The sequence below is a fragment of the Aptenodytes patagonicus genome, chromosome 15 (genome assembly GCF_965638725.1).
Source record: "Aptenodytes patagonicus chromosome 15, bAptPat1.pri.cur, whole genome shotgun sequence".
In the NCBI taxonomy this organism is placed as follows: domain Eukaryota; kingdom Metazoa; phylum Chordata; class Aves; order Sphenisciformes; family Spheniscidae; genus Aptenodytes; species Aptenodytes patagonicus.
The window spans coordinates 7,821,799-7,833,955 of NC_134963.1; the positions used below are offsets into that span (position 1 = coordinate 7,821,799).

The 12,157-nt window shown below is 42.0% G+C and overlaps 1 protein-coding gene across 4 annotated transcripts in view; it reads right to left on the minus strand.

The window, feature by feature from the left end:
• The window catches only part of HECTD4 (HECT domain E3 ubiquitin protein ligase 4), a 79,846-nt gene that overhangs the window by 3,779 nt on the left and 63,910 nt on the right, over nucleotides 1–12,157 (minus strand). For 3 of the 4 annotated variants that reach the window (XM_076352975.1, XM_076352974.1, XM_076352973.1), the window contains exons 62-75: nucleotides 11,603–11,810; nucleotides 10,534–10,757; nucleotides 10,302–10,453; nucleotides 9,988–10,094; nucleotides 8,958–9,081; nucleotides 7,967–8,157; nucleotides 7,204–7,350; nucleotides 5,927–6,046; nucleotides 5,630–5,785; nucleotides 3,600–3,703; nucleotides 2,457–2,678; nucleotides 1,827–1,993; nucleotides 1,164–1,359; nucleotides 121–343 (exon numbers count right to left, since the gene is read on the minus strand). In XM_076352975.1, the coding sequence (XP_076209090.1) occupies nucleotides 121–343; nucleotides 1,164–1,359; nucleotides 1,827–1,993; nucleotides 2,457–2,678; nucleotides 3,600–3,703; nucleotides 5,630–5,785; nucleotides 5,927–6,046; nucleotides 7,204–7,350; nucleotides 7,967–8,157; nucleotides 8,958–9,081; nucleotides 9,988–10,094; nucleotides 10,302–10,453; nucleotides 10,534–10,757; nucleotides 11,603–11,810 (2,341 nt within the window). Of the gene's footprint in view, nucleotides 1–120; nucleotides 344–1,163; nucleotides 1,360–1,826; nucleotides 1,994–2,456; nucleotides 2,679–3,599; nucleotides 3,704–5,629; nucleotides 5,786–5,926; nucleotides 6,047–7,203; nucleotides 7,351–7,966; nucleotides 8,158–8,957; nucleotides 9,082–9,502; nucleotides 9,608–9,987; nucleotides 10,095–10,301; nucleotides 10,454–10,533; nucleotides 10,758–11,602; nucleotides 11,811–12,157 lie in introns of all 4 variants that reach the window. The other variant, XM_076352971.1, reaches the window with a different exon arrangement.

The window sequence follows — 12,157 nt, forward strand, 5'->3', positions numbered from 1 at the left end:
ACCTGCCTCTCTGTGCATTAAATGCACTGTTAAATTGAAAAGAAAGGGGGACTGAAAGCTAGAGCCACGATGCGAGCAGAACCGATTTTCTTTGCCTTAGGAGACGGTGGGCAGACGTACCCGCAGCTCCGTCGGGGGGGGCTATTTTCATGGGGTACGGCGGGACGTGGGCAGTATCAGGGCCTCCGTCTTTGCAAGGACAGGTGAAGGGGATGCGCTCCTGGTTACAGGCGAACTTTATGAACTTGCAGAGCTCCTCCTGAGTGAACATCTCCAACGCGCTCCAGAAAAACTCGATGTGCTGATCAGTTTCCATCAAGCCCACCTGGTACATGGTGTGTGCCTAAGAAAAAAGAAAGCAAGACGTCCACTGCTGCTTTCTTTTCCCTTCGTAAGTCTTCCCCGCTTACACTTTACGAGGACAGAAGGGGAGGGTAACTACACCTCTCTCCCCAGGTTCTCCCGCCTTTTCAAAATCATTAGGAAATCCAGCCATGGTAGAGTGTTAATATAACGTGGGTTTGTATCTTTTTAGCCCGTCAGCTTCTGTAACAGGCTTGTCTTAGCGCGTTTCCCCTGTGGGGCAGGTAGTGTACACTGCGATTTTATTTAATGTGCAGGCCTGGGGCAGTTCAGCATCGCTGCTGTTTAAGGAAAACACAAAACAACGCTAACACCCATGGTTGAGAATATTCTACGACTTCTGACACGAGAGAACGGTTCTTTTCCTGGCATAATTCTTACGGTAGCAAAATGAAGGTATTTAGGACCAGAAGTCGTCTGTTACAGATTATTTTTAGATTTTCAGAAGTTATTTGCAGTTCAAAATAGGGGCAATGGCTCTTTCAGCCCTTAGCTCAAGTGGCAAATATTAAATAAAGCTCAATAAAATGGAGACAGATTTAAAATTTGATGTTAAAAAGCAAATTCACTATTCCTCTCTGGAATGAGCCCCACTCCTACTATTTCCTGAATCCAGTGAAATCTTAAAAAACTTCCTTGGGGGCAAAGGGGGTGCCCAGGCACAGGCCAGTGTTCCATAAGGACCGTCCCGGCTGTATCACAAGCAGAAGGTTCTCCCCTAACAGCTTTCACGTGGGAGGGTCCTCCCCTCTACGTGTCAGACAGGTAAGTTTTGCCAAAGAAGCTGCAGTTCTTCACACCTTGAGAAACTCCAGGTTAATGTATGGAAGCCCACATGTCCTCAGCTCCATCTCTAGAGGGGTCAGCGTAGTCAGAAGCTGCAGGGGAATGATAGACCCAAGTCCAGCACGCACTGCAGTCATGCACTCCGGAGTCTGCAGCTCACGCATCCTCAAGCTCCGGATCGCTGTTGCATACACGTCCTTGTTCTCCCATCTGCAAGGGCAGAGATTCAGGACAAGAAAGGAGCACGTGGAAGAGCCCTCTTGCCCTACCCCAGACCGTTACACACAGGAGGGTTTTATGGGGAGATTCCGCTTTTGAATAATCGAGAGCGAGCATTAAGCTCTTTGCATTCTGATGCTTCCCAATTTAAGTCCACTTTCCTCAGCTTCATCCTCTTCTCTCATGCTCGCCTGTTTCTCACAAGCCTCCTAACTGTGGGTGTTTACGGAAGCCAGCAAACAGCTGATGAGCAGTGCTCCTCAGCTGTCTGTTTCTTACAGAACAAAAGGCAGCGCTAGAGATTCCAAGTTCCTGCCAGCAAATACAAAGCTTTCCCAGATCATTCCAGGTTGTTACAAAAGCATCTCTGGAGAGCCTGGTGCTTGGAAAGTTATTCCAGAGATGCTTCTTTCCCATGTAACCCAGTGCAACATCCTGCCAAGAAAGCTGTTACTCACCCCACTGGAATGTGCCTGCCTCTGGGACAAAGCTCCACTTCCTCCCCTGTCATGGTCAGGTAGGTGAATTTGCAGCATGGCTTGTTAGGACAGTCAGGGCTCTCTGTTGCTAGATGCTGAGAAGCAATTTCTGCACACAGAGCTTCCAGTTCTGTCTCATCATTTATCTGTCACGAAACACAAGAACAGTGTCTGACGACCAGCACGTCGTACTATGTTATTCTTGTGACTCATTTAAGGTATCGCCACAGCGTATGAAGTGCACTCGTTCTATCATCTGGAGACGTCACGGGCAGTGAAAGCCAGTCATTGCTTTGGTGGGTTATTTTCCCGTTTAGCACTGCCAAGTTCCAGTAAACATTTCAGAAGCCTTAACTCCTCCACTGTCCCTGGCGGCAGAGGAGACTGAGCAGCTTTTCCAAGCCATCAGGATGTAAAATCCTGCACCCAAGAGGAGTCAAAACACTTCACGACCCCGCTCACGTGAAAAACATCTGCTAGCTGTGAAGCCAACCACTACCACTGAAGGCACGCAGTAAAGTCAGCAGCCACCAGAACAATGTGCTTATGGGGGAAACCCTGGAAAAAAAAAAGGAGGGAAGAGAAAAAAAAAAAAAAGAAGTTACTTACGTTTTCAAATTTTTTGACGTAGTTGTAGGTGAGGATGTCAGCTTCCTGGAGATCAACGTCAGGATCCAGCGGCTCTCCTACCAGGGTCTTCCAGAAGGAGGGCAGGAGGTCAAGTGGCAGAGGAACATCTGCTCTAATTGCAATACCCAAGAGCTGCCCAAAGAAATGGAATAACTGCTCCTCCGCGTAGGTTATAGGGCTAGGCGTCAAAATATACTTCCCCTTTAGAAAAAAAAACAGAATAGAGCACACAAAGCAGTAGTTATCAATTGATGCACACCCTGCAGGTCCACAAGTTAACAGGCTTGTGAAAATACCGATTTGAACACAATCAATACTGTTGGCTACAAAAGGATTTGCTCAAGCGTGGCATGGAGACTGTACATATCACACCACATTACCTTATAATTTAATGATCAAGCCCCACTTTTACAAGCTCTGTCAATCAGCATCCACAAGACTTTTCTGTATTTATGTTATCAGTTCGATATCTAAACCTTCCAGTTGTGGGATGTTTCTGAAATACAGTCTGGATGTGCAAAGCCAGGTTTGCTACGCAGCTGGTCTTGTGGGAAATGAGCTGTTTTCCTACCTTGTGAATATTCCTAGGAAGGAACTATACCTGAACTACCGTAAATTCTTTGGGCCGTAAGCTTTATCTTGTTTCTATAATACATCTACTGCACAAAATAGGAGGACACTAAATATACATTAAATAGCATGGATGGAGCGTCTTACTCTACCAGCAATGCGACTGACTTTCCTGGTGGCGTTCCGAGAATAATATCAGCAGAATATGACTTCACTAGTTTGGGATGGACAATCTTTAAATCAGACATCCGAACCAGATTCAATCCAAGTGAACTTTGACCAGGAGTCTTAATTCTGCTACGTTTTGCAGTTTCGACTACTTGGCTACTTCTTCAAGTACCTGCGGTGCCACTTGAAATGCAACAGGGGATTCATCGACAGTCATTTTTAGTTCTATCAGGCACGTGAGACCTATCTGGTTAGACGTGCTTACAGGGGCTGTTGATCTGAAGCTTCTCTCTGTATTGCTAACTCAATGTGTTCTACTCCTGTTCAAACACATGCATTCAAAAAGAGAAAAGCAACTTGATTTCTTGCATTGAGGTATCACACCTTATTCTTATTGACTGCAGAGCTCGGGCACAACAGGAGAAGGGAGAGCGAGGAGCTCTGTAACTCTTTACAAACTTGCCAAAGGAAGTGACGGAAAGATCCACCTGAAAAAGAGAGGGGCAAAATAATGAAATGCCCTCTGAGGCTTGTTACCGCTACCTTTTAATCCAGAATTTGCCGTTCTCCTTGAAATCACGTTTCATGCCTTAGATTACATGCTTAACCTCTCTGACTGCACAGACGCGTGGCTTAAACAAGAGTGGGGTAGACGCCAGCCATGCCAGCCTACTATTCACGTGCAAGTCCACATTTAAATAGTTTGATTACATGCAAAAAATATTCATTTAATTGCTTCCTGCTGAATTCTTAAGTCTGCTTTGTCTTCCAGCACTCTATGTGTAAGACTAGCACAAACATTTGTTATACCAGTTGGCCTGCAAATGGAATTCATTACTTGATTAGAAGATGAATGGTGCTGTCTTCGTAACAACGGGGCATTGCCACAGCTAAAAGCAGTGAGGCAGTGCATCAGAAATCATTACAGATGCTGAGCTGTGGACATAACATTTATGCCTTTATAGATCCTGTCAATAACCACCACAGACCTTAAAAAGAAAAGAATTCCCCTTGAGAGAAGACATCAAGGAGCCCTTTGTTCAGCTAAGAGGTGCACACTCACAAGAATTTTCCTTTCCCCAATTTGATAGATGACGCTAGGAGGTAATATGAGAAGAGCATTTTGGGCTTTTCTCTAACTCCATATAACCCCGTGAATCTCCAAAAAGGACCTATTACAATCAGTACACAGGCTGCATTAATTTAGATAGCAGCGATCAATTTTCTTCTTTGACGCACAGTTGATATTTGCCTTGATACCCTATCAATTATTCAACAGATCTGCAAAGCAAGATTTTCCTGGCTCTTGTTTAGATCAAGTCTCTTCTTGGAGTAGATGCAGCCCACGTAGCATCCAAGGGAGCCAGCACCCCCAGAGAAAGTAAATATCCAACGGGGCTGGAGAGCATCCACATAAAGAAGATCTTACAAAATGAAACCTCACAAATTAAAATACAGTATCCAGAGAAGAGAAAGCATAATAATCTTGTTTAATAAAGTAAGATTATTTCTTAACATTTTCTGTTGAGAAGCAGTAGTCCTATGTCATGAGGAGTCTGTCTCTGTACTGGTTAGGTGAAGTCAGGGCACTTAAATGTCTGTTCCTTTCTGAGATTCATTCTTTCAACCAGTCACATGAAAATTACTAAAATTATTACAAGAAATACTGTACGTCTCCTCACAAAAGTCAGCAAGATGCAATTTTAATACTATTTACTGCAAAAATTAAGGACGGTTTTTAAAGCAGCAAAACCCTTACCACACTCGCCATCTCTCCAGCTTGGCTGGGACAAGCTGAAGTTCGTACTTCTGATGTCAAGCTGAAGACAATTCTCAAAACCACCTTGCTTGGGCATGACCACTTTCAATTGTTAACGCTTGCATATTCCTTGACAGCTACGTTTGATAATGTGTCCTGTACTAGTATTTAATGGTATTTTAATCTATTGGCTATACAATCTCACATCACTTTAACAATAAAAACCACAGTAGCATTACCTAGCTCATTACTAACAAGAAAGTACTTAAAAAAAATCTTTATTATCAGCACAGGCTGGGTTTACCATGGCCAAACATCAAAACAACCTGAAAAGACATTCTTACTAAATGCTCTCCTCATGCTTCAAACAACTTATTATTACTTTATTTACTTGCTCTAGTTAGTGAAGTCGCATGCCCAGGCACTCATACTTCCTGCTGTATTAGCTAAAATATGAAAATTAACCATCTGGCTTGCTTAATTCTTGGAAGCTTCATACTTTTCCATCTGCAGGACTACAAACACCACAAGGTAATGCTGCTCCTTAAAGTTAACATGAGCCACATTCTGGTGAAAACTTGGATTCCACTTGAAATAAGTTCTCACGACTGTACCTGATGTCACCCACACTGGTAACTCTGTAATCCCGACTTACTTGTTCCATGAACCTCCTCCCCTGTGAACCGAATGTTGAAAGCATATGTAGGGTCTCCACCACTGGCAAGTTTAACACAGAGCTGCGAGGATGGCACGCAGGCTAGCTGTCTTGCTGCCTGACAGAAATAGGAATTTTCTGAAGAACGGATCTCCCCTATTTAAAAAACAAAAGAAAAAAATAAAATCCCCATACTCAGAGTATTTTGCGTTAATAAGCATGTGAGCTTGGTTAAAACAGATCTGCCTTTTGCAACGGATTAAAATGAATTTCAAAAAGCGTAAGTGTTTCCCATACCTCCAACTATTTCCAAGGGATCCAGGGTGATTTCTGGGGCTGCATGATCAGCAGTTCTTTGGACAGTGGCATTCAGCACTCTGTTCATTACAGTTACCTTTGTGTCATAAAAGATTAAGCCTAAATAAAGAAACACATATTTCAGTATAGTTACCTATCCTTTTACAATCTTATTTTCTGAAATTCTCTAATGGACAACAGTAGAATAATAATTTCATCTTCATTAGGTAGGTAAGATACAGCTAATCCACCTTTTTAAAAAAACATAAAATACTGAAGTATTTGTTACTAATGTTTACTGGAAGAAGCACATTGGGTTAGAACACTGATGAACACAATTCTAATGTTACATAAATAGATCCTAGCAACTCCACCAGAATCTCTGTAAATCAGAAACACTTTGCCAAATAGCTTTCAGAAATCCGAGATGTTTTGACAGTAATGCTAGAGGCAAGAAACATGATAAAAAAATAGGGCTGTCACATTGCACCGTAAATACGGGCTCTATGAAGACAAATCTCTGAACATTCCTCACTTCCCCATTCTGGGTTCACAAGTTTTTTTTCTAGCTGGGCCAATATAAAAGCCTACGTACGCACATTGACGCCTTTGGTGAATTCTGTTATCTTCTTCAGAAGAAAAGAAGTTTGGGAAATTTAACAGCCTAAATCTTTGTTTTGTTTGCTGTCTAATGAAGCCTTGTAAAAACTATTTTAAATGCTGATGCACGGTAAGTATTTTCTTGATATCTCTAATTCTACAACTTCAATGACAACAAGGATGCCAACATGTCCTGGGACTTTCACCTGATCTGCTGCTTGTTGACTAACAAAGAATTTTAATTTATGGAAACCCCCAAGAAGATAAAGGCACATTTGAAGGCCACCCACAGACAGAAAAGATGGGCCAACTCCCTCCATGGTCAAGAAAGCTGCACAGTGTCTATTAACTACTTGCAAGAATCCCCCTCGCCTTTAAAAAAGAAACCAAGAAAAAGAAAAGACTCCCACACTGAGAAGTGCCCTTGGGTTAATGCCGGTTTTTGGCTGCCACCTCAGACAGACCGTGTGCCAGCTTATCAGGCTGAGAATGAAGCCAATAAGCCTTTTGTTAGCACACTGAAACCACTCACTATCCCACTTTCCCTCTCCCCTCCATGTTCTCCTTTCTGTCACACGTATACACACATTAAAATATTCTGCAAAATATACTAAGAAATTCGATGTGGTGCATAGTGCACCCTGTCAGGCAACAACCATGTTCCCCGAGAAACTGACCTTTGGCCTCTTGCAGTAACGCAGCAATACTATTAGCGTACATCTCAGTCTGCCGAAGCTCCACCAGCGGTAAGAAAAACGTCTCCAACGTTGTATTGAGAGACTGAAGCAGTGCAAACCGTAGGCGTAGACTTTCAACAGGAACATCTGAGGTGGGAAACATCCAGTCAGAGAGATAAAGAGATTCCCTACCTACTGCAAAGTCCATCTTCCCAGCAGATTCCGTCCAGGAGCCACACAAGCTTCCTTCTAAAGCAGCCCCTCCTGATCCCTGCACAGCAACAAGAGGGCTGAAGACGCAAGAACAACCATGATGTTCCTTCCTGGATCTCGAGTCTCTGGGTGTCTGAGTCCAGTATCTTTCATCATGACTGAATGTGCATTATCTGGAGACCCTCTTAAAGGAACTTAGGATTTAGGTGACTAAAGTCTGCCTAGGTCCAGAACTGAAATCCAACCTTCCTTCCCCCTGCAAGCTAAACTCACCAGGTATCTTCCTGCTCCAGCCTGATCTAGAAGGTACGCTCAGAGAGCGGAGAACAGTTGCAGTGCATTTCTAACAATGCTGCCAAAAGCACTGCAGAGCCCAAGCACACCCAAGGGGAGAGAAGACCTAGACTCAGTGTTCGCCTCGGCCCACAGAGGCTCCAATCTGCAACCTCCAAAGGAATGTCCCAGCTACCTGGGGGACAGCCAGGTTGTTCTGGAGCATTACCCAGTTCTTCCATTGAAGAAAGCTTCTGTGCAAACAACCTATACGTACTCAACAGACAGGAAATTCTGGGATCTGCTGCATCAGCTGGATCCAAATAAACTTCATGGGGATGGAGTCGTGCTGGTGTAATTGCAAGGTGACGACAAAGCCTGTTAATATATTGGACAAGGGCTACATCCATTTCCAGTGTCCATTTCCGGGATGCTTTTTGAGCATGTCTTGCATCAATGCAGGCACACCTGAAATGTAAAAGGCATAAGACCCGTTGAAACGTAAGTGCAATACTGCTTACGAAGAGCATGTTGAGCACAACACCAGCTAGCTTGTTCTACTTCTCTCCCCTTTTCTTAAGCAGAGCTGGTTCATTACAAAAATTCCAGTTTGAGAATAAGAACTGATTTATCACCTACCTTGCCTCACTGTTATTAAATAATAAGAAACAAAGGAACTGCCTATTAAGCTTACTTACTGTACTATCTTCTTTACGCTCTGAAGCGGATAAAGGGGAAGGAGATGTGGCAATTAGCTTATGGCTTGACACAGGGAGATAAGGAGGATTCATTTAAGGGACTTTCTTCCTGTACAACATTAACAAGGCAGTAACCGTTCCCTCTTCTACATTACTACTGACCCAGTAACAACACTGCCAGTTTAAACAATTACCCAGCGCACAGAATAGAAAGCTGTTGTGGAAGGAAACCAGAGACAGCCGTATGGATCTACCATTCTCATCAGGCCAATTTATTACACAGTTTAGAAGTTATAAAGGACAGTAGGGCATATGATTTTGTTAGCTATGTTGTGTACAAGAAAGTCGTGAACCTGCATTTTGACAGCATAGGGACTCTTTTAAAGCATGTTTTAAGAAAATAACCAACCATTTTCTGTACAGGCCTTGCAGCCATGGATAGAAGTTTGCATGTTACTAACACACTGATTAAAGCTACTTGGAGTAGGAACACTTGGGATCAAGTTTTTTTTTTTTAAGGTGAGCACAATTAATCAGTACCACCTTTACAAAAAGATTTGCAAAATTTACCTTTCAAAATGTAGATCATATCCACAGGACAGAATAGCTCTCCACACACTACGGATATCCTGTTTAGATCGGTCAACCACAAATCTGTGAAATCCATCCAGCGTCAAATACTTCTCCTCGGGAACTGACAGCAAAGATACGACCATCAAATAGTTAATGACTTACTGTAAAGTCTACACACCACACAGGAAAATGGTCAGTGTATGAGGTGGCTACCTGCCAGCTTTCTCCTGGTTTTACCCATCCCACCATGGCTCATTTCTTGAGTAGTTCTAAACATCATGCTATTCAGGTCCAGTCTGGCCTTCAGTAAACAGTACTCATTCTTTCCTCTCAAGGACACAAATCCCCCAGCTGCCCTCTGGAATAGCTCCACCAATGTATCTAACCAGGAATCGAGGATCCATACTTGGCTGAATGCTGAAATTCCCCTCTTCTGAACTAACCTGGCATTTCCTACAGTGAAGAGCTGAGTCCAAGCTCATGTCTATTCACTCTTCCACCTGACTAGAGAAAGAAATATCAAGCAAGACCCTGGAACTAACCCCTGTCATGGCACGGCTGTGCTGTCTCCTCCATGGATAGACTAGTTATGAGGCATCTGAAGCTCCTCTTTCGTCCAATTTTCCTCTTGTAACTTAATAATTTTCCTATATAAGTTGAGAAACATGATTTAAAACCACCTAGTTCAAGTCCGTGATATCCGAATCCCCCACTGTACAAAAAAAGCCTTGAAACTATACCTCTTAGGAAGTCAGTTCTCTACCCAATGTATTCACGTGGCCTACGCACACTGTTGCATGAATTGCAAGAGCATGGTTTGCTCTCACTTACATTGATGAGTCCAGATTTACAGATATACAAATAAAAGCAACATTTTAAATCACTATTTAAAAAAAAATTAAGTTAGCCTCATTAAAAACAAAGACAAACCAAATCTATCATGACATCATATAAAGCATGCCAACACAAAAAATGCATTTTTTTTTCTACAACGTAATACTACAGAAAAATTCTATACAGCTACTACCTTCCTGTTTCTTTGTGGGAGACTTTTCAGGGTCCTTCTCTTCAGGTTTGCTCTTCTCAGGAGATTTTGGCTTTACGGTAGGTTTCTTCTCACTTAAGGCTGTTCGGCTAAAGGGCAAAGTGAATGTCAGAATGAAAGTTTTCTTTCGTCTGTTCAAGAAACCAAAACATTCCTTGAAGGTCTTTTATAATCTCAAATTCACATTTCCCTCTTCTAAACCATATATGAAAATACAGAGGGAGGTGGAATAAAAATCTGGATTCCTGAATAGAAATCAAGTGTTTCGCAACTGCCAAAAGGCTGAAGACACCAACCTGACACTATTGAGCATAGACTTTTCCTTTGTAGGTGGTTTGGTAACTGGGCGCTTGGTGCTCACAACTTTCACTGGATGCTGTTCTTTGCCCGCCTTGTTGTACTTGCTCTTGTCAAATTTCGGCTTGGGCACACCGTATTTCCTTAAAATCTTTCAACATAGAAAGTGAATAATTACCCAATGCTTTCAATTTACACAAAAGATGCTGAAAATAGTCTTCAAAGCACTACCTGAGTAAGCTGGTCCTCTAGCACCTTCTTTGGAGGGCGGACATTTGTGAAGAACACATGAAGGAGGTTTCCAGGAGTCTGAGAATTTATCTGTTCTTTACTAAGATAGATATCAGCAACCTTAATGGGTTTCGCTGGAGTTAGGCTCAGCATCTGCTCAGAATGGATGCAGCTTTTAAATATTTCTGTGAGGACTTCCCGAGCACCTGGAACCAATTTCTCACCTAATAAAAAAAGCATGCAACATGGTACAAAATACCATGACAACTGTTTAGAATTTGAAACATGAAAAAACATTTTGCATTCAGCTAAAATGTAGCATCACATGCTACTTGTTCCGAGAGAGAAAATCACTTAGAAAAATTCTACTAGCAGACCTGACCTTTCTGCACTCTAATACCCCCATTTATGACAGAGAATTGAATGCCTTCTCCTGTTTTGGCCACATACTGTAATTATTATTTGAGTAACTGTAGTGGTAGTGAAAAAGTAGATTATTTATGATGTCAGTATAAAAACTATGTTGTGTAGGTACACACTGACACTATCAATTGAACTAGTAGTCAACTGAACTTCCTCCAAGTATTATCCTCCCCTTTTCCTTGATTCAGGATTCCGGCCCATTCCAGGTATATTAGGGTCTATATAGCTTTCACGTTGTTTGAGAATATAAATTACTAGCTGTTCTACTTGAACAGTTTCTACTTTAAAATTATGCTGGGTCTAACACTGGTAAATTATTACAGTGGCTATTTCTCAAAAAAGTCACTAAACAACTCAGTCAGTAGTTTTTTGGGTTGGAGGGGAGTTTTTTGTGGGTTTTTTTGTTGGGTTTTTTTTTTTTTTTTACTGTTTGAGTAGCTATGAGGACAATTGAGCAACGTTCAGATTGCAAATAGCTGCTTGCCAACTGATGAGAGGGAGGAAACTTGCTTTGAAATTACTCCCTGGCTCCCCCTCGTTGTGACCCATCAATTAGTGAGTCATACTGAATTTACACCAGCAAGAAGAATCTGTATGTCCCAAAAATTGCAGAAGTGAGGTATTTGCCAATATGAAAACCACATACCTTTTATTGATTTATCATTGAAATAATCTTCTAGTGCTGGGCTCCCTTGTGTGTCAAATAAACTCTGATTTACAGTAGAAACAGTTAAAATCTCTTCAGTTGACATTTCCATCAGTTCATCTTCACCATCCAGACTTGACAAACCAATGAGATCACTACTATTAAATAGACTGGCTCGTATTTTCTCTATTTTAGCTCTTGACCTTATCTGTACAAATAATAAAATTAGTTAACAGGAATTCTGACAAAACAAATTAACTTCCATTTACATGAATTTGGGTCTTAAGCTTTCTCCCCTCCCCACGCAGACAATCACTACTGCATCTCTTCTAACATTCTTCTACATCAATAATTTGATAACAGAATTCAGGTTCAGCCTAGAAAACATCCTTTCTAAGAACATCTGGCCACTGAAATCACCATGCTGTGAGTTAATCAGGCACAGCTCTGAAACAGCCATTCCATTTCTTAGTCTGGAGACAACCCTTAGAAATATCAGATAAGAAGTTGAAAGTTTCAGATAGGTAACCTGTCATTATTTGCAACTCTGCTGTC